We start from the raw sequence: 21,805 nt of genomic DNA on the forward strand, positions 1-21,805 counted from the left end.
GCTCAGAAGATCCGGAGTTTCCTTCATGATGGGAATGGGGTTAGTCTTTCCCATTTGAGCAGAAGATGGGGGACAGAGGGGTGTGTTCTGTGCCTCCAGGCAAAGGGAGCTCTGAAGGCCCGGTCCCCACCTCTGACTGGGTTGTGCAGCTTGTTGCAGAGAGCAAAACCTCGTGGGCCTGTCCTGCAGTGATCCTCCTGTTTCAAGGCTGTCCCTGGGGAGGCATCCTTCCTTGCCTGCTGCTCCTGCGCTCCCCAGGGCAGCTCTGTGAGAGTGGACATGTTTTTTGGGCTTTGCAGACCAGGCAGAGGATGTCTGGTGGCCTGGGAAAGCCTCAGAGCTGGGCTCAGACCCCTTCTCTGGGGCAGGGACAGCATCTTGGTGTCTGACGCAGAGCTGGGACCTTTGTGCTGAGGAAGCAGGGAGTGGCTGGGCTGAGTTCCTGTGGTTGGCAGCTGCTGATGGCCAAGCCCTTGGTGTGCCCAGAGAGCAACTTGGGGGCAAACGTGGAAGCATGGAAAAAAGCTCCAGGCAGTCCCAGAGTGCAATCTCGCCGTGGGCGACTGGCCGTATAAGCATGTTTGAGTTTGTGGGCTAGAAGCAACCGTGCCTGTTCTGTTCCCAGCCTAATTTCAGCATCAATTTTGGCGTCATTGCACCGGGAATGTTTTTATACCCTGGTTCCCATAACGCCCGGAGATTTGCAGAGTGGCACTGCTCTGCGGGAGGCAAACTGGGGGCATATGGTGGGGAAACTGCTTCGGGAGGGACTCTGCCATCGGGGGAAAGGCTGCTTTTAAACCCCAGGCCAGCGTCAGGCTGTCAGCATTGGGGCCCCCTTTCTTGCTCAGTCTGTCACACGGTCCCTCCGGGGCTGCAGGGTGGCGTGCGGGGCACAGAGGGAAACCTAGTCTGGAGTGGAAAGTGGACAGTTCATTGCAAAGGCTTGACCTTTCCATGAGGATTTGGTTTTCCTCTTCCTGAAGGAGATGGCAGTGTCAGGATCCTGCTGCATCAGTGGGGGAATTAGGCAGGATTGAACCACCTGAGTGTTCAGATCGAAAAGCTTCAATGTTGTGTCTGTTCTGGTGTGTCAATGTGATTAGGGACTTGACCACAGCACCTATTGCCCAGGTGCAATTGAGTATATCAGGAAGGCAATTTTTCAGTGCCCTGGGCAGCTGCTCCCACTGTCGTATGCAGCCTGTGCATGCCTGTGGCTGGTGCCAGCCCCCTGCCCTGAGCCTTGTTCTTGTGTTAATGACTGTCCCCTGCAAAACCTGCTTCCATCGGCACTCCCCGTGTCTGCCTCTTCCCAGCCTTTGGTGCCTGCAGCAATTAGCAGCAGCACGCCCTGTGCTGGAGCCCCGCTGGTGGGGTGTGAGGGGATGGGGAACAGACAGACAATTTATGGTCTGATGGACCTCAGGGGTTTGTTTGAGTAGGTCTGGTCTCCTGCTGCTTGGGGTGTCCTTGCTGGGAAGGCTGGAGATGATCCCTTCTGGGTCTGGGATTTGCTGATTCATCACCTGGGTCCTACTGGATGGGAGGTGCTGCTGGGAGCTCTGAAAACTGTGCCTACTCTACAGGAACCCTTATTTACTACCCTAGCTGCTAAACTGGGGCCTCTCTGGGACCCCTGTGGGGGTTTGGGATCCAAATCATCTTCTCAGCACCATTAGCAAAGCTGGGCAGATGTGCTCTGTCACCAATGTCACTGTCATGCTCTGTCACCATGTTCCCCAATGGCCAGGACCACAAATAAGATGCCTCCCTTCCCTGCTCCTCTGCAAAGAACCAGCTGTTACTGACCAGTTATGGAAAGGAGCAGGGACCTTCCTTGGCTTTTAATTGAATTAGGATCTGGGGCCTTGGTATCATGAAGCGCTGCTGATTCACCTCAGGGGGTGGCAAGAGCTGGTGATCCTGGCACTGCTGGGCTGCACGTCCCGTCCTCCCCAGGGACACAGGCTGCCTCTCAGGGGGCCTCATGGTGCAAAGGTTGTGGGTGCTCGGTCCTTTTGCTACTTGGAGAAAGAAAAACTGATTTCTGCCTTTTTTTAATAAAAATGTGAAGGATGCAGTCCCTGGGGGATGCAGGAGGAGGGCTGGAAAACCACAGGGATGCTCTGCCATCACCTTCATCACTTGGAGCAGCAAGCCAGAGCAGGCTCCTGCTGCTAACCAGCGTGGACCTTGCCCAGCCCATGCTCCAGGTTTGGGGGGCTCAGCAGGGGACTCTGCTTTCCTACTGGGATAAAGCGATGGGAGGCTGCGTCCTTGCGGATTAACGCTGCAGGGGAGAGGGAGATGGCAGGAAAACCACTTTAGCAATCTCTCAAAGAAATTGCTTACTACAGAATTCCCCTGTGTGACTGTATCATGATTTTAAGATCTGTTTTTCCACCGTTCTACCAGGTCTAGGAGTGTGGCTCCTGGAATTTGCAGGCAGTACTGCAACAAGCTAATTTCCACATGGATTATTTCATCTATGTGCTTGCTTTTTGCTTTCTTTGTATCAGCTTTGCCTTCATGAAGTAGAAATCACAGTATGGGCTGAAATAAAAGAATTGTGGGGTGTTATGGGTTTTCCAGCTCCTGTCCCTGGGAGCCTGGGGGACTTTGATTTCTTTTGAAGGGGAGTTTGACTTTGAGACTGCCTCTGTGGTCCGAAACAGGGGCTAAGAAGTATTTTGGTTTTCTTCTTATCCTGGAGCAGGCACCCCTTCCCTGGGCTGGCTCCAGACCAAGCCTGATTTCTGTAGGAACCAGAGGGAAGTACAGTGCAGGCAAAGAGACTCACTGTCCTACTTCTCCGCCTCTGCAGCCCCTGCTGGCATGGGGCAGGGGCTGGGATGCAGTTTGTCATTAAACAGCGATGCTGGGGCTTGGGGGGATGGCAGGGCTGGGGAGGGGCTGCCCGGGAACAGCACAGGCACTCGGTGATGCTGGCGGCTTCAGATGCTCAGCCTGGCTCCCAAGATGCCAGGAAGCAAACAGGCAAGGAGTTTGAAATCAATATTTCCTCCAGAACGCCAGCTCGGGAGGCTCTATTTATTCACCGCAGTTGTTTATTTGTGTTCCCGTTTGGAACTGCTCAGCTGCTGTGCTTGCAGGTAGCGAGGAGGATGCTGGCTTGCCAGGATCTGGCACTCCCCTCTTCCCCCCATGCCGCCAGGAGCTGAGGTGGGAAGAAAAACACCCGTGGCAAGGATGTGCTGGGGGCAAGTGGGCTCTGTAAGGAGGTGCAGGCAGGGCATCCAGGGCTGTCTGCTCCTCCTAGAGCAGGTCTGGAGCACAGCTCGGAGGAGGAGCAGCTGAGGGAGCTGGGAGGGCTCAGCCTGGAGTAAAGGAAGCGCAGGGGGGACCTTCTCACTCTCTACAACTCCCTGACAGGAGGGGACAGCCAGGTGGGGATTGGTCTCTTCTCCCAGGCAACAGGGTGAGAAGAATCGTCCTCAAGTTGCACCAGGGGAGGTTCAGATTGGATATTAGGAAAAACTTCTTCTCCAGAAGGGTTGTCAAGCCCTGGCACAGGCTGCCCAGGGAGGTGGTGGAGTCACCATTGCTGGAGGGGTTTAAAAGGTGTGCAGATGTAGCACGTGGGGACATGGCTGGGTGGTGGCCTTGGCAGTGCTGGGTTAATGGATGGGCTCAATGACTTTAGAGGGCTTTCCCAACCTGGACAATGTTCTGATTCCTGCCGGCGTTGCTCACAGGGTCTGAGCCTGCTGCCTGTTCCCCTGCATGGGTCTGGCTGTCAGGTTGGACTCCTCATCCTCTCCTGGCACAAGGCATTGTGACCATTGGGAAGGAGGAAGGCAAAACAGTACAGGGAGCCTTAGGAGATGCCAGGGCTGAGTGCTGAGAGCCCTCAGCAGCAGGAGGGGAGCATCTGCTGGGGGGAAGAACATCAAGCTCTTGGCGGCTTCCAAAATCCCCTCCCAAAATGCGGTGGTTGTGGGCAGAGCTGTGTCCATGGCCTCGGGGGAGGTGGGTCTGGGTCTTTCAGCCCCAGGCAAAGCTGAGCAGCTGCAGCAGAGAGCCAGGAGGCTGCAGGGGCGCGGGTTGGGTGCCAAGTGCGAGCTGTGTGTGCGGGGACGCTGCAGGAGTGGCTGGAAAACAGGAGCTGCTGCAAGGACGGGGGTTTGCAGCATGTGTGACTCAACCCCCACGTGCTTCCAGCATGCTGGGGGTGCTGGGACCAGGAGGGGAGGACGTCTCCTCAGTGTTTAGGATCTCCTCTACACATGGGGTGCAAAAGTGTTCTGATGAATCTCACTACGTGCAGAAGTCATTTCATGCTGCTGGGTGCAGGGCTAGGTTTGCACAAGTTGGCTTGGACTGGTTCTGTCTGTGAAGCACCAAACTTGAGATCCCAGGATCACAGAATGGTTGGACTGGAAGGGGCCTTTTAAAGACCATCCAGTCCAACCCCTCTGCCATGGGTGGGGACACTTTCCACTAGTCCAGGTTTCTCAGAACCCCATCCAACCTGGCCTGGAACACTTTCAGAGATGGGGCATCCAGCACCTCTCTGGGAAACCTGTGCCTGTGTGTGACCACCCTCCTTGTAAAAAAATTCTTCCTTATATCTAATTTAAATCAACCCTCTTTCAGATTAAAACCAATACCCTTTGTCCTGTGACAACAGGCCCTGCTAAAATGTTTGTCCTCATCTTCCTTATGAGCCCTGTTAAAGTACTGAAGATGTTCTGCTGGAGCCTGGCTTTGAAATGCGGTGACATATCCATCCTTTTTGGAACAGGGACTGCTCAGGCAGGCCTGATTTGGGGTGCTGGGAAAGGCAGGTGTGTTATATCACTGGTCATGCTGGAGGACATGGATCAGAGATGTGAGCAGGGCTGGGCTGTTCTGCTTCCTGCCCCATCCCCATTTGCCCCAGTCGACCTTGGAGGGGGTCAGAGGAGGAATCTGTTGCAAAACAGTTGTTTTTCCATGTGTGTGTATGCAAAATTGCTCATTGCATGTTGGCATCAGTTCCTGGGGTTTCACAGCCATCTCCTGGGATGCTCAGCACTCAGCTGCCCTCCCCAAAGCACCTCTGTGTGAACAGTGTGAGTGAGACCTGAGCATCGTGCAGCTCTGCGTGGATTCCTCCTCAACCTTTTGGAGAGTGAGGACAGTGCCTGGCTTTCCATAGAGCAGCCAGGAGGCAGCAAAATTAATGACTTGAGCAGAGAGGGTTTTCCTCTTTTTGGGGGTTTGCTCAGACCTGAGATGAGCTGGGAAACCTCCCTGAGCCCCAGTACCTCCAGGAGCTGCTGCAGCTCCTCTGGACACTGGTGTCTGTCTCCTGGGGTCCCAGGGCAAGAGCTGCAGCAGTGCCAGCCAGGCACCAAGGGTGGTGGGACCTCTGCAGTGAGGCTCGTGGTGCAAAGATCCCCAAAACAGTCCTGACGCCGCAGTGATGGGCAGAGCACTGGAGGAGCTCAGTACAGCAGGAAGCTGGGAGTGTGATGGACAACGGTGGCTCCCAGCAAGGAGCTGGGAAGAGGAGAAAGAGGAGGAGGAGGGAGAGAGGCTGGAGAGTAGGGGAGGTGGGAGGGATGGCAAAAGAGAGAAACCACCTGGCTTTTTAGCCCTCTGTGCTCTGGGATGGCGCCAGGCTCTCCAGCCGGAACGCTTGCAAAGGGAACAGGAGTCCCTTCTTATGTGTTTTAAATTAAAACACAGCACACACAAAATATCCTGGCGGGGAGGTATGAAAATTTAATCAGCACCCAGAGCTCTGAGCAGCTCGGCAGCGAGCACAGACCGTAATGCCTCTGCAGCTATTCCTGGCGGCTCCCGGCCGTGCGGGCACAGCGGGATGGGCTCAGGCTGGGGAATGGGGGCTGCCAAAGAGTCCCCAGCGCTTGTGACACCGCAGGACAGGGCCCTTTCCTACTGCTTCCTCCAAAACGCTGCATGTTTTAAACATGGTTAAGAGCATGTTAGAGCATGTTCAGAGAGACTTCAGATTCCACCTCGAAGGTTCAAACCTTTCCGAACTCAAAAAATGAGCTGTTTTTCCCCAAATGGCTCCAGTTGGTGCCTGTGCTGCCAGGCATGGGTGCTGGAGCCTGGCCCCACCAGGCACGTGTGTGGCAGCCAGCCTGCTCTCCCCTCTCCTCCCTTTGGAAAAACGGCTCTTTCTCCGCACTCAGCAAAGCCAGACCCTCACCAGCTTGCCAAATGTTCCTGCCTTTTTTTTTTCCTTCCCCTTTTTCCCTCTGTGTGTGTGTGTGTGTGTATGTGATGAAATGACACAGCAGGAAACAAACTGTGTCTGCTGGATCCCAGCTTTCAGGCATGTTCTATCAAAAGCTCCCTGCCCACACCCTCCTCCCTGCCCGCGCGGGAAAGTCTCACTCCAAGACAGTCTGCTGGAAGCACTGGAGGAGCTGGGGGGCTGCTGGAGGTACCAGTGCGCCAGCATTGATGCTCTGGCATTGCCCAACAGCTCCAGGCTCAAGGGTGGGAGGTGGCAGGGGGTCTCAGTGCTGCCTTGCTCATCTTTGTTAAGCCCAGGACCCATTAGTGGATTTGGTGCTGGAAATCGCATTGATGAGGTGTTGGAAAGGTGTTTCCGTGCCTCTTGGTGAATGTGCTCCTGTGCTCCAGGGTTGGGCTGGGGAGCTGTTGGGGTCCATGAGTGAGCTTGTGCAGGGGTCTGTTGCCCCAGAGCAGCACAGCTGAAGCCAGGGATGTTCCTTCCTCTAAGAACGTCATACAATGATGAAAATCATATTTAGGAACAACATATCATGGGGTCGGAGCTGCCTCTCTGAGCTTGCAGCATGCCCAAAACAAGGCTGGAAATAACCAAGCCCCACGAGAAAACAGCCCCAAGGCTGATCCTGTGGAAGCCATGCCCTGCTGCTGCACCCAGGGTCTGGGTCCTGCTGGAGAGGCAGCGGCACTGGCACGTGGGTCTGCACTGGAAAGAGCTGTGAAGCTTTGCAAATGCTCCATCAAGAAAAGTTCATCGTACTGCAGAGTGGTTAGGGGGGTGCTGGGGAAGGCGTAGGAGGGGTCGGGCAGGGGGAAGGTGAAGGTTTGGGAGCAAAATGGAGGGATCACAGTGAGGGATGACTGTGGGGAGAGGCAGAGCAGGAGGCACGCATGGGGACTGGGTTTGTTCATCAATGCTGGGGCATCTGGGTGCAATTTCTTGGTGGGTTGGAGGAGAAGAGAACCAAATTTGGTCTCAGTGCCTATTTCAAATATTTTGAAAACGCTTGATTTTTAGTAATGCTTCTAGCAACACATTTTTTGCATTCCATTCAGGAAACAGGAAAATGAAATGCTTTGTGTCCTTTTCCTGTTTCGCCACTCCCTCCCTGCACACACTCAGATGGAAGCGTGTGCTGAGCTTTGTGTCCCCCTCTGGCATTATTCCTGCCTGTCCCTGGCACCCCAGAGCATGCCAGGGCCAGTGAAGGGCAGTGCTGAAGGAAGGGAATGGGGCAGGAGGTGCCCACCCTGCCTGGAGACCCTGACACTTGGCCATGGCAGGATATGTCCCACCCCGGGCCAGTCCTGGCCTTGCAGAGGAAATGTACCAATTTCCTCATTAACCTGATTTGGGAAAGCAAAGCATTTCCATTCAGATCTTGTCCAGTGCCGGGGTCTCTGATGGATCCCAGGCAGGGAGTGAAGCATGGCCCTGCATGCAGGAGATTCAATTACTGCCATTAAAGGGAACAAGGAGATCTGTTACTGCACTGGGGAGAGCAGCAGCGGGTGTCAGGGTCTGGAGGGAACTGCTTAGGCCAGGGAATCTGCTGTAAGGCATTTTTAAAATTAATTTTCTCCCCCTTTTTTGGGGGGTGTGAAACTGTGACTGCTGACCTGTGCGTGATCCTCAGCTGGTTGCAGCTGTGGTTTGCAGGGAGGAGCAGGTCAGGGGCTGTGGAGGTCTTGCTGGGGGGACACCATCAGCCATGGCAGAGGCACAGTGGGTGTCACCACCAGGCAAAGACCATCGGAACTTGCTGAGCCAAGGATTTGGAGCACAAATCATGGATGCTGTGGTGGTTTTGCACCCACTATCCTGCTCTGCAAGCACCTGAGAAGTGCTGGGGAAGGCAAGCACCGCTCCCAGGGCAAAGGCCCTTGAGATCCTGGCTTTTCCCATCATCTGCAAACCTTGTCAGTAGGATTGCAGCCAGTGGGGGCTGACAGATCCCTCCTGGCCAGCCACAGGGTTTGGGACAGCTGGGTCATCCCATCCCTGCCCTGCAATGCAGGCAGAACTGTGGGTTCCCACGGAAGCTCCCCGTGGGGCAGGAGATCCTGGCAGAGGACAGTGATGAGAACAGGATGGTGCCATCCATGCTGCTGGAAGTCCCGTGGATTTTCCCCACCCTCCCCACAGCAGCTGTATCCCCTGAGCACCCCACCAGTCCATGCAGGAATGAACGTGTGTTAGCCCAGTGTAATTATGAGCCGTTTCAGTCCATATTCAAACAGAAACCACAGAAGCTCTTTCCTGGTGCAGGTGGAATTTGAGATTGTGTGCAGGGCATCAGTGTGTGCTGCTGATGTTGGCCAAGCTGGATGTGGAGGTATCCAGGACATATCTGCTGGGAAGGGGCAGAAAGCTCTCCTGCTTTACAGGGAAAACCCCAAGCGGGAGCCCAGCCCTGTTATGAGACCCTGGAGAATCAGTGAGGGTGGGTCTTGATAGGACAAGGGAGAATGGCTTTAAACTGAAAGAGAGTAGGTTTAGACCAGATATTAGGAAAAAATTCTTCCCTGTGAGGGTGGGCAGGCCCTGGCACAGGCTCACCAGAGAAGCTGTGGCTGCCCCATCCCTGGAAGTGTTCAAGGCCAGGCTGGATGGGGCTTGGAACAACTTGGGGTAGTGGAAGGTGTCCCTGAACATGGCAGGGGGCTGGAACCAGATGACCTTTGATGTCCCTTCCAATCCAAACCATTCTAGGAATCTCTGTGTGAATGAAATCCAGTGGCCCCCGCATCCTGCTGCTCCATGAAGTCCCCAGTTCTCCACCCCAAGCTGGTGAGCAACGAGTGGCCATTAAGGCTCCCTGCACAGACTGAACCTGCTTTCTGTTTATTTTTAGCTAGGAGAGACTGAGTTTAAGGGGTTTATTGAGGTTTTCCCCCCTCCCTTCCCCTCTAGCAAAGAAATCCTGAAGGTTCCCATGCGCCGCAGCCTGAGGGAGGGGACGTGTGGGCTGCACACTTGTGCTGTGCATTCAACTTGAGGATATATTTAGATTTCTTTAGATTTCTGGCCCCCCAAATGAGACCTCCTTTTGCAGCTTCCTGCGCCTTTTCCTGCCCTTTGGGGGGAAAAATAAACCAAGAAAAAACCAAACAAACACCACAAGAGCTGCCTAAAGAATAACCTTGTGCTTGGGGGTTGAGAAGCAGGAGCTGGTGGGGGCTCTTTCTCTGGGTGAGGGCCTGTCATGCCGGCCCCATTCCCTCAGGAGGGCCCTGCTCCCACGCCCTGGTGGTGTCATTTATAGGCTCAGAGGGCTTTCCTGGCAGCAGGATGGGTTGTGCCAAGATGTCGGTCTGGTGGTTCTTGGTCTGGTGGCCACGGAAGAGTCTGGGGAGTTGTGATGGAGGCTGGTGGGGTGCATAATGAGAAGGAAGTCTCTCAAAGGGAAGGGAAGGGAAGGGAAGAAGCAGCAAAGATTGGGCATCAAGAAGCTCCTCCATTTCCCAAAGGAATATAAAAAGCCCTTCCTAGAGGGCTGGGGTGAGTGATGGGGCCTGGTCAGCTGTGCAGGGAGCAAGGCAGGAACCAGGAATGTCTTCATTAAAGGAGTTAGTGTTGGTGTAATTCAGGGATTAAAATTCTTGTGTCCACTCTGAATTCTGCAAACAACAATCTCCTGGTACCTTCCACAAAGGGGAAAAAACCTGTGCGAAGGCACAGTGGACCAAGATGATGAACTATTGCCTGCAGAGGGATATCAAGAACAAATGATGCCCCAAAGGAATGGGAAAAGAGGCTGCTCAGTTAAGACAACTACATCTTGGTGCCAAAAGAGTTGGAAAGTGCTATGAGGGCCATAGCAAAGTTCTGTTGACTCAGCCCTCCCGGAGGAGCAGTGAGCAGTTCCTCATCTCTGCAGATGGAAGCAAGGCCCAGTGAGATGACATCTGGAGAGATTTGGGCATGGATGGATATTTCAGCCCTGCTTTTGGCCGACACAAAGCAACAAAAGCCTTGATACCAGGAACGAGGACATGGCCAACGTGGAAGCCCAATGCTGAGACCACGGCACCCACCAGCCCGGGTGCTTGGGATGGCTTCCCCCCGTGCTCGGAGGGAGCTGGCACATGAAATGGCAGGTCTGGTAACAAGTATTTTTAACAGCTCCATCGAGTTGGGGGAGGCACCATCTGACTGGAGAATAGCGAATGCGATGCCTATATTTAAAAGCGGGGGGAGGAGGGGAGGAAAAGTAAGGCAGGCAGGAATAGGACTGTGAGGCTGACCTCGATCGCCTGCCATTTCGGAACAGATTTGGGAGGCAAGAGAGGAAAGTGAATCATGGGTTTGCCAAAGGTAGGTCACGCCGGGCTAACCTGGCATCGCAGGCCTGGAAACGTCGTAGAGCTGCTCCTTGTAGTAAAGGCTTTGCTGTGGGAAAGTGGCAATGGAGAGGGGAAGAGGGGAAGGCAATGAGGAGTTCTGTGAGGCTGGCAGGGAAGCGAGCAGTCCTGGGATGGTGCTGAGGGGACACAGGGGATGTCATCGACTCGTGGAGTCCTTTAGGGATGAGTCAGGGGCTTTCCTGCTTCCAGCATCCACTGGGTTCCTGGAGCTGGAGGGACAGAGGCTGCCATCCCGGGCTGGGAGGCATTTGAGGGACGGAGGAAGAGATGTGGGATGCAGTGAGAAATGGAAAGCCAAGCGCTCCTGAGGAGCAGCAAAGATCTCTCCTTGGAGCTCAGGTCTTGTTGACTGGGAAGCAGTGGTGTGGAAGAAGAGACGGTGAACGAGGTGACTGCAGGGCAGGGGTGTCACGAAGGAGGAGGGAGGATGCTGGGATGCCAGTGATGTGGTAAAGTCTCTGTGGCATCATGCAGGGATGGAATGTGACCCATCAAATTGCTCATTCAGGTCTCCTGTGTCCAGGGAGACTGAACTGAGCCTGGATGGGAGCAGGGAAGGGGCTACTGGATAAAATAGGGCAGGAGAGCCAGTCGGGCAAGAGAGAATTGGAAGAACCCTGTTTTGGCCAGCAAAGCAGAGGCTGGGGATGGCTGTGATTGCTGTCTAGAAATACACCAGGATGGGAAACAGGAAGGAAAAGAGCTATTTCAGCCAGAGGCCAACGCTGGCAAAAGAATGGAGTGGTATAGAAAATGACCGCAAATAAATTTAGGCTGGAAGTTACAGCAGCCATTGGAGCACCTGCTTGAGGAGGCTTCCAGTGGGGATAGTGAGTTTTTGGCAGTCTGAGTAGCTGAGGAGGTACCAGATGATGGTCTGGAGCCACTACATCCTGACTGGGCATCACCAGTTCCTGGGTTTGTAGGAAGCATTGGGATGTCCCCTGAGAAATTTCATGTTGGGGCTGGGGGCTGCCAGCAAAGCTGGCACCAGCCAGGAGGACCCGTGTGGCTGCTGGTGGCCATGCTGTTCCTGGGGCTGCTGCTGTCAGCCTGGGTGCTTGGGACCCTCCCTGAGTCCTTGAGTATGTGGGTCCATGGCCACAGCTCCCCATCTCCTCCTCTCCCCCAGAAGTGCCCCTCCTGCAGCTGCTGGGTGCTAGTGATGCTGGATATGTGACCTCCCAAACCCCCTTAAAGATCTCTCTAATGCCCTTTGCCTCCACCTCCAGGGGAGCCGGGCACTCAAATGCACGTAGAGGTTGGGATCAGTCAGCCCACGCCATCGGAGCCCTGCCGAGCCCCTGCGTCATCTTTCCCTGCTGCAGGTCCCCAGTGACACCAATTTCACCGTGCCTGCAAAATGGAGAGGGAAGAGGTGGTCTGGGCACAGATAACCCTGGGGAAACTGCCCTCTGCTCCATCATCTCGTGCCCATTTCCCCTCCCTCTCCTGCTGAGGTGGCTAAAGAAGGGGTGGTGATGGACCAGTTCTGGGGGAAAATGTCCTGTTCTCCTGTAGGAAAGCAGCTCGTCTGTTTGGCATTCCCTGTGACAGGGACCTTGGGGAAAGCCTGTGTTTTTTTGGGCAGGAGCCAGTTCCAAAGGCAAACAATCCTGACATGGGTGGCAGGTACCCAGTGGCATCTTGGCAGGGAGCTGAAGCCCAGCCAAGTTCGGGCTGAGGGTTGCACGATGCTTTGAAGACTGATGCCATGGGAAATGGTGCTGGCAGAGCAGAGCAGTGGCCTGGGTGTCTCTGGAGGGTTGTGGTGAACATTGGCTGTCTGGGATTCCCACGCATCCTCCCTTCCTCCCTGCACTTCCTTCTCCCGTGGCCCTAAAAAAAGGGGCTGGAGGTGAATTGGGGCTCTTGAAAGAGCAGGATCTTGAGAAGAGGTGTGTGGTTTCCCTAGTGCCAAAGGAGGAGGGCAGTGAGTCCTTCCAGATGCTTTCCCAACCTCAGCGCCCTTATGGCTGCTGCGCGCCAGCTGCTCCTTGTTGCTGAGATCTCTGCCCACATCCCCTGTCCCAGTGCTGTGGTCAGTGCCTGTGCTGGGGTGTGCTGATGTCACCCTTCCTGCCTCGGGCTCCGTGTCAGGGTGATGGGGACACCCAGCTGAAGTTCCCACAGGAGGAGGACTCCAGCAGGGGACTTTCTTTCCTCCTCGGAATTGCACTTCTCCCGTTGCAGAGCCTCGTCTCAGCTCCTGCACTGGCCGACCAGGAGACGTGGTGCCAATGACTCAGATGAAGATGAGGGCTTAATTAGCACAGAGAGAGGGGGGAAGAGAGAGAAAAGAGAAAGAGTCTTTCATTGCAAGAAGATTGATACCACCTCCCCCAGACAGTCACGTTCTGCCGCATCACCCTCAGCCCGGCGTCATGCGCACTGTGCCTGACACCAGAGGACAAATGGGGCCTGGGAGGCGGCTGAAAGGGACAGAGGGGCACTGCTTTATTAAAACCCCTAGTGAATTAATGTCTGGAGGTATTAAGCAGGGCTCATCATGAGCCTTTGCAGCTGTCGGGCTGTGCCCTGCACTCAGAGCTCCTGTCTGATCTCAGCTCCTTGGCTTTGGGGGATGTACCTGGGGTGGGAGGGTGTCTGCAAGGTATTAGTGATGGTGCCAGCAGCAAAATGCCTGCTCGGAGGTTTCGCAGCATGCATGGAGGGAAAAACATTGGCTGCCTCTTCTTCAGATGCCTCTTTCCCCGGTCTTAAGGCACCTTGTAAATCTGTGCTCAGTGGGCCCTGCTGCCGTGGGGCTGCTTTGCCCCATCCCAGTGGATGTGCAGGGAAGCACTGAATCAAACGGCTGGGGAAAACATGCTCAGGGTGGCCCCTCGCCCTCAGCACCTCCGTTTCGGGCTGCAGGACCCTGCACCTCCAGCTATACCCATGCTTTACAGTCTCTGCGGCGGTGGTTGGAGGAGATGGAGGCGAGCAGTCCTGCCTGAGGAGAGCTGCAGACTGGTGCAGGGTGCCGAGGGGTGCCAGGGCTCTTCTGGTGGGGAGCTCCCCTGCAGGGTGCCCACTATGACTTGGCAGGCATGGCCACGTCACCCTGAGGAGCCTGGTGTGGTCAGCCTGGAGCACTGAAGTTAACACACCCTTCCTCTGCCCCATTGCTGGTGTTGAAGGTAATGTCACACGTGGTTTTTTCTTTCCCCTGCAGACCAATGATGCCTTAGGAGCCACCTGGAACTGGCTGTACTTCATCCCCCTCATCATCATTGGATCCTTCTTTGTCCTCAACCTTGTCCTGGGAGTGCTGTCAGGGTAAGCAATGTGGTCGCTCCCTCCGAGCCGTGCCGGTCACACATTTCTGAGACCCAAGGCTGGCCCCAGCATTGCTGTGTCCCTCCATCTCCTCCATGCCTGCCCCACAGCAAGGGATTGCTCCCTGGCTATGCTTGGCTCTTTCTCTCCCTGGGGAGCTGGGAAAGGGACAGCCTTGAAGATATTTATTATTCCTGTTATTTCACCTAGCTGAAGATCTTGTGGTTTTGGTCACCTGGGAGAAATGGTCACTGGGGATCTTCTGGCTGCTTGGGGAAGAGGGGAGAGACATGGGGGAATCTATGAAAATGTGTTTGAGTGCAGGCTGGTTTTGGTGGGTTGTGCGTGGTTTGGGATGGGTTTGTGGAGTGATACAGAGCACCTCTGTGCTGTGACCAGGAGGATGTGCCCAGCCCTGGGGGGTGCAAACTGGTGAGGATAGGGATGCTTGGGGTGCATGTGGATAAGCCCAGAACATAAGGAGGTAGGGACAATGCAACTGTCCCTGTTCTGCAGTTCCCAAGGGAAAGGCAGTTTTAATCCAAGCCATTGAGCTGGGTTTGGAGACAAAAAGTCTTCTTGTCTCCATGACAATGAACTGTGGTTGCATAGCACATCCTCAACTGCTGGCAGGGGCTGAAGAATGGGGAGAGCATGCCCTCTCCTGCACTGGGGGAAGATGTGGGCTCCTCTGCTCTGCCTGGAGCAGGTTATTTTTTAGCTAATTACCCATCATGACAAAATGCAAAAGTCATTGTAACACCAGTTTGGCCAGATGGAAAGCCCTTAGATGCAAGGGTTAGGGTGGAGAATGGCCCTGGTCATCTCTGTCCCTGTCCAGGGTGTCCCTGGGAATTCAAGTGTGATGGTGGTGGTTTCAGGCGTTTCTAGAGTGGCAGGTTGGGCTTCTTCAGGGTCTGTTGTTGGGCTGAATTTTCCCAGCTCTCATTCTGGGGTCTGACTGAGTCCAGGGGCTCTGGGGACAGGCTGCAGGAAGGGCCTCACATTGCCCTGCAGAGAGGGAATTCTTATGGGGGATGAAGATGTCCAAGCAGTGTTGGGTGGAATCTGTATTTCTTATGCCACATCCAGCTTGGGTATTTGGGCAAAGTCCTGCTGGGTCTTGGTGCCAAGCAGGAGCTTTCCTACAAAAGCCTAAGGAAGGAAAGTTAGGAGACTAAAGCCTGGGACTCAGCAGCTGGGAAAGCCCCTTATTGCAACGTTAAATCGTGCCAGTGTGGTGTGCTGTGTGGATACCAAGGCTTTTGGTGCCGGGGCGATGCTGAAAGCAGCTCGGAGACACAAGCCAGACACTGGCCAGAGGACCACAGCGGGGCTGGTGGAATACCTGGCCATGCCCCAGTCCAGCTTGGTGCTTCTCTGCACCAGGACTGCCCGAGACAGCTGTTTCCATGCCCGCTGAATTGGATGCAGTTGTCTAGGACTCTTCCCAGGCACCGGCTGGCATTTCAACTGTTTGTTTGTTGCTAATGGGGTTTGTATTGGGGAAGGATGCAAGTGGGTGGGTGGCCTAATTGGCAATGGAGATGATCTCGTGGTGTGCCAGATATCCAGGGTAAAGCAGGACTGCTCAGCTCCCCAGAGGGCTGGGCGAGGTGAGCGCAGGTGGCGAGCTGGGCTCTGCCACTCTGTGGCAAGGCCACTGTGCATGTCCTCCTGCCTGGACACAGCCACATCCTCTGTGGCTCAGCACCTTGGTGGGATGAATCATCCAAAGCTGCTGCTGGAGCCGTGGAGGGGTAGGACCTAAGGCAGGAGAAGGTTCTTCTGCACACAAATGATGTGTGGCCTTGAGTGCAGCAAGAAGGGCCTCGTTCCTTGCTCTGTTTGCTGAGCTCTTCTTGTTTTTAGCTCTTGCTGCTATCCTCTTGTGCTGGAAGAGAATACTTGGCTCTGCTGGGGGACGGGAGGTGTGACCTTTCCATTGTCCAGCTCTGAGCTGGATGAACAGGCAGAGCCCAGCTGGATACCCCAACATGTCCCACGGCTGTGCTGAACTGAGAAGAGATGGTCACTTTGGGAATGAGCTCCATGGAAACGCCTCCACTGGAATGAATTCTTTCCCTGGCAGTTACACCACTGCTTTGGGGGAAGACAGGCCATGCTCAGCTGAAATCACAGCCACTGCGTTAACATGGGGTGCAGCAGGGAGCCCTGGGAGCCTCCTTGCAGAAACCTGGCCCCACGTTGCTTGCAAACTGCACCATCTGCACTGGCAGATAACAAGGTCCACTTGGGATTTCCAGCATTCTCCTCAAGGTTCACTCTCAGGAGCTGCTGCTGAGCTGCCTCTGCCCTCGCCTCCCTTTGGGGAAGCAGCCGAACACCCGGGGTGGGTCCCGAATGTGAAGAGGCTGCAGGAGGACATTTGTGTGTTTCATTTGCCACCAGCAGAAGTTTGCTGGAGCCCAGATTTAGCAATCTTCTGGTTGCGATGAGCATCTCTCCCAACAGTCAGTTCCCCAACTGTTAAGCTGAGGCATGACCTCTGTGATGTAAACAGCCTGGATCCATCTGCTCCTTGAGCACAAAGTATGTGGGAGAGGAAAAGAAATTGTTTTCATCATAACGAGGCTCCTCAGTTTTTCTCCCTAAATATGAACAGGCACACATGCACTGGAATCGCATGCGACTCTATTAAGAGGAGATGGAGCTGCTCCAGGCAGGGGCTTGGAGAGCCAGTTCTGCTGTGGCTTTGGCATTTATTACTGTGTCTATTAACTTTCCCCCTCTATGGGTGCAATTATGGATCAATTAATTCTGACTGAAAGCAGGAAAAGATAAAAAAAATTGGCCCTGTTCCTCTTTGGGAGCAGGTACAGAGCCCAAGGAGATGTGACTGCTCAGCTTGTAAAGCTACACGAGCTGCTGAGATAATCCTGGCAGAAGAGAGTCAGTGGGAGCGAGTGAGATGGAGCATCCACTGAAACACTGTTTTCTACCTAAGGCTGCCTCGTGGCCCGAGAAATTGCATGTGCTGGAGATTTGCAAAGATCTGCTCTCCCTTTTTCTGTGAAACTGTTGAGTTTTGGGGATTTTTCCTCAGCTGTTTCTCACACAAAACAATTTGAATATGTGTGTTTGGGCTCTGTCTCCAGAGCAGCAGAGGCCCAACAAGATCTGTGCTGCCCCATCCCTGCTGCCGGCGTCATGTGCCAGTGGCAGTAGTGCCACCCCAGGAGTGACTACAGCCACTAGGACTGGTCCTGTCCCAGTGACTGCAGAGGCCCTGCCTGCTTTGCCCCTCCTGCTGAGAAGATGGCTTGTGTCTTGTTTGTCACTGGGAGCAAGAAGATGAAAGAGTGAAGATTAAAAAATAAGCTGTTCTTGGAGGTGTAGCGCTAAGGACTCATGCAGAGCTTCCTGAGGACTCATACAGAGCTTCCAGTACCAAACAGGCTGCATTTTGACTCTTTCCCACCTCCCTTTCCACAGCCTCTGCAGAAAAAAATTTGGTTTGCAATCACCCTCCTCCATTCATTGCAGCATCATCCTCCTGTTGAGGGCTGGGAGACTCCATTCCCATATTCAGCCTTGTGCATCCAGCCCCTTTCCAGGCTGGCAGAGCTGTTATAATCACTGGTATTTCTGGTCTGCAGCAATAGCTGAGTGGGTGCAGAGTGGCAGGGGATGCTGCCTGACCTGGGAAGACTGGGCCCTCGGGCCAGCCAAGGAGAAGACCTCTAGAAGCTAATGGCAGAGCAAGAAGTCAAACACAATGGCAAGAAAAATGAAATCCATCTGCCTTGTACCAAACAAGAGAGTCATTTAAATCCTCCTAATTGCTTCCACTCATCCTGGTGATGTTAAGTCTTTTCTCCCTTTAAGTCTTTTCTGCCCCCCACCCCCAGCTCTTACACTAAGCCTTTGAAAGAAACGACTAATGTTATAATTAAAGGATCAATTTGGCAAGATCTCTTTGTCTTAAGATCTTTCTTTCAGGTTGGGTTAGCACTGCGTTCCCAGTCTCCGGAGTGTTTTCTTCAGTTCCTTCAGGAGCCTTCTGTACCATCTTCTGAAATCTTTTCACTTCAGTTAATTTGAATTTTTTTCCCCATCCAATTTGGATGCATAACAAATGATGAATAAAATTAAGTTTTATAGCAATTAATAATAAGGGTGTTAAGGGAACAAGTGTACATTTTCAATGGAGAGAGGGTTTTTTTTGCTAGCGCCACACAAAAACCTGGACCCCACGCGGCTGAGTGGGATCTGGTGCTTTGAAGCCAAAAACACTGGGAAGAGGATTAATGTCTCAAAGATTCGTGGGAGGGGAAGTGGGGGACACATCGCAATGCAGGAGGGCTTGTGGGGAGACCATGAGTTCACAGCAAGATATCAACAAACAAAATTCTTTGCGGTAAGAATGGCCAGTCGTTGGACCAGGCTGCCCTGGGAAGTAGTGGAATCACCATCCCTGGAAGTGTTCAAAAAACATGTGGATATGGTTTTTAGGGACACTGTTTAGTGGTGAACATGGTGCTGTTGTGTTAATAGTTGGATTTGAGGATCTTAGAGGGCTTTTCCAACCTGAATGAGTCTGTGATTCTACGCCCAAAAAATACGGAGTTGGAAGCATGAAAGCTTGGAAGCATCATGTTGGCTTTTTCCTGGAATGGTTGTAGGATCTCAAGGCGTGGCTCGGATGAGATGTGAAATGTCTGCACTTGTGTTGTGCTTGGGAACTCAGTAGTTGAAATCGCTCTTGAATGGAGGTGTGGGTGTCACAAGGAAGGGGCCGTGACGCCCCTCCCTCCCAGGTCCCCCAGCACCACCATGGGACGCATGAGAAACGTCCACGCTCTCTGTCACTGCCGTGGTGTTTGAACACAGGCCAGGCAAAGGAGCCTTGGGGACCTTCATCTCTATTCAGCAGGCAGGTGGGCATCCATATTCAACGAGTGCCTCTCTGCCATGCTCTGCTGGGCCACCTTTCTGCCGAAGGCTCCAAGCCCTGTGCAAACAGGCTGCCTGACAAGAGGCGTGCGTGGCTGCTGTGCTGGATCCTCTGCTGTTACAGGGAATAATGACTCCTCTTACAGATAGCTGGGTGAGAAGACAAAAAAAACCACAACAAAAAGATGACTCGCTGACTTTCCCCTTTGATTTCTCCTGGAAAATTATTTGCCAGTGTGTCTCCGCTGCTTCAAAATTGCTCTTATTCCTGCCTCTTTGCAAACCTGCTCCATGGACTGCCTGTGGTCTGCGGGTTGTGGGTGAAATCCTCTCGACAAAGCACTCAGCAGATAGCGCTTGCTTACAGATTGCTTTTGGAGTTGTTTGTTCCAGATTGTTGTAATTTCTGTCCTCCTGGCTGATGGCAGCAGTCGCGTGGCCGTGGCTGCAGTGATTTGAGCCGGTGGATGGCTTTGGAGATGCCCAGTTCCTCCTGGTGCAGGGCACTGCTGTTGGGTGATGCTGCAGGACTCCTGTGGTGTTACCAGCTCTCTGAGCACCATAGGCTGCTGTTTGTTTGTGTGGCAGTGGCACATTGAGCAGTTGCATTGCGGGTTTCACATTTGATGGCTGGTTCTGAGTTCGTTGTATCCATGTGTAGAAGGCGTCAGTTGGAGTGCTGGAAGCTCCTGGGAAGTTAATGTGATGAAAGGTTGAAAATTGGTGTGGGGTTTTTTTTTCCATACTACATCTCACCTGCAGTACTGACCACACACCTTTCATCTGCAGATTGCTGTCATCACATGCAAAAGGAGACTATAAAGATGTTCTCTGCTTACAGAGGGTAGAAACTGGAGCATAGGAGGGAAGGGGAGGAGTGACATTTTCCCAGCACTGCATGAGCCAGTGGGAGTGATTGTGAACAAAGCCCGGGGCTCTTGAAGCAGTGAAGCTGCGCTGCTCATGCCAGCCCTGCCTGATAAGATTGAAACACAGTCTCGAGCTCCCATCTCTGCTCCTCGCTGGGGCTGCCAGACCCTCTGCCACCCTTCTGCAGCTTCCTTGCAGCGTGGGCTGAGTGTGCTGTTGCTGCCTTTGGTGCAGCATTGCAGACAAACAGAGTTCTCTGGGCAGTGGGAACAGCGATGCAAACCTTGGTGGTGTCATCCTTGGGAAAATGATGAATTTGAGAGTCTACAGCTGGAATGTTTGTGGCTCCCTTCTCTGCTGGTGATGCCCTTGTTGATGCAGCCCAGCACCCTGTTGGCTTTCTTTGCTGCAGCAGCACACTGCTCACTCATACTGAACTTGTCCCTGGGACCTGCAGGTTCCTTTCCACACAGCTGCTCTCCAGCTGGGTAGATCCCAGCCTGTGCTGCCCTCCTGGATTTTGTTTTCCCATGTCCAAGACCTTGCAGCTGAATCAGAGAATGGCCTGGGTTGGAAGGGACCTTGTAAAGATCATCTCATTCCAACCCTCCTGCTGTGGACAGGGACACTTTCCACTAGACCAGGTTGTTCCAAGCCCCATCCAGCCTGGAACACTTCCAGGGATGGGGCAGCCACAGCTTCTCTTCATAAGGTTCTTGTTAGTCCACTCTTCCAGACTGTCCAGGTCTTCCTGCAGGATTGTTCTCCCTTCTGAAGTGTCCACTTCCTCACCCAGTTTGGTATCATCAGCACACTTGGCCTTGGAGAAATCCAGGTGGACAACCACAGGTTTTCTGCAAGGTAGAAGGTACCTGTCAGCATCTGCGCCTCCTTGACTGGGACAGTGATGTAATGGGTAATCTCAGGGCTGGTATCTCCCAGCTCCTTCCCGTTTTACCGTTCCATGTCACCAACAGCTTGTCAGCTTTTCCTTCCCCAGCTCGTGTGACTGCCAGCACTCTATAAATGTGCTCTCTTTAGCAGCGTCAGCTGTGCGCTCCCACTGCAGGTTTGTCACACCGCGGTGACACAGAACTCCCGCCCAAGTACACAGGGATGATCAAAGATAATGGAGAGGGAATACAAGAAACAGGGTGTTTCTGTCTGCCTTTCTTTTTGTATCCTTTCTTTTCACCACTTAGTGCTTCAGAGAAGACTTTCTTGAGACAAAACAGCTTTGTTAAGGAATCATAGAATGGTTTGGGTTGGAAGGAATATCAAAAGGCCATCTGCTATAACCTCCTGCAATGAGCAGGGACATCTTCAACTAGACCAGGTTGCTCAGAGCCCCATCCAGCCTGGCCTTGAATCTTCTCTGACTTTGGCAGTTCAAGTGAACTCAAATCAAGCAATTAGCCTTGCTGAAAAACTTGTTGTCTCCTTCAAAGCAGGCCTGTGAAGGACACCTTCTCCCTGCAGAGGTTTTTGTACCTTTTGGACACTCTCGTCCTGCCTCTGCCATGAGTTCAGTGCAATAATCCCAGTCTGCAGTGCCAGTTCTGCCTGTCACCGTCTGTTTAAGTTGAAGCTCCAGGTTACAGACTGCGCAGTCAGTTCAACACTCTCACTTCAGTTCCTTTACACCTCTTGGGTAAATACCATCTGATCCCCCTGGTTTGCAACTGTCTCAGCTGTGTTTGCCACACCGTCTGTTGTCAGTTCTGCCCCATAACCTTCTCTGACACCATCCTGGAGTCTCTGAGGCAGTTTTTCCTCAGATTGTGGTGCTCAAACCTGAAGTGGAGCCATGAGCCAAGACCTGAGGAGAGCAGTAGTGTTACCTGATGCCTTACAGATGGTCTCTCTTGTTATGCATCCCATTATATTTGGGTTTTTTCCTAGCAGAGTGGTGCTGCTGCCTCATCCTCAGTGTGTAATCCAGTATTTCTCTGATTTCCATCCTATCCTTTCTGCTCCCTCAAGTTATTTTAAGACCAATTTGATAACTGGTTTGCTGGAAGCATCTTTAATAGGGGCAAAAGGTGATGAATTGATGGGTTTGAGGACAGATGGTTTGTTGTTTCACAGCATGGAGGCCACAACATTGATGTGACCAGCAGTATATACCTGC

The 21,805-nt window shown here is 53.4% G+C and overlaps 1 protein-coding gene across 9 annotated transcripts in view; it reads left to right on the forward strand.

Moving 5' to 3' along the window:
* Positions 1-21,805, forward strand: part of CACNA1E (calcium voltage-gated channel subunit alpha1 E) — a 129,650-nt gene that overhangs the window by 61,172 nt on the left and 46,673 nt on the right. For all 9 annotated transcript variants that reach the window (XM_042033760.1, XM_042033756.1, XM_042033753.1 and 6 more), the window contains exon 9: positions 13,784-13,887. In XM_042033760.1, coding sequence (XP_041889694.1) covers positions 13,784-13,887 — 104 coding nt within the window. The remainder of the gene's footprint in view (positions 1-13,783; positions 13,888-21,805) is intronic.

Source organism: Corvus kubaryi, unplaced genomic scaffold (genome assembly GCF_017639235.1).
Source record: "Corvus kubaryi isolate FWS band 111438036 unplaced genomic scaffold, C.kubaryi_AGA036_p1.0 37361, whole genome shotgun sequence".
Lineage (NCBI taxonomy): Eukaryota > Metazoa > Chordata > Aves > Passeriformes > Corvidae > Corvus > Corvus kubaryi.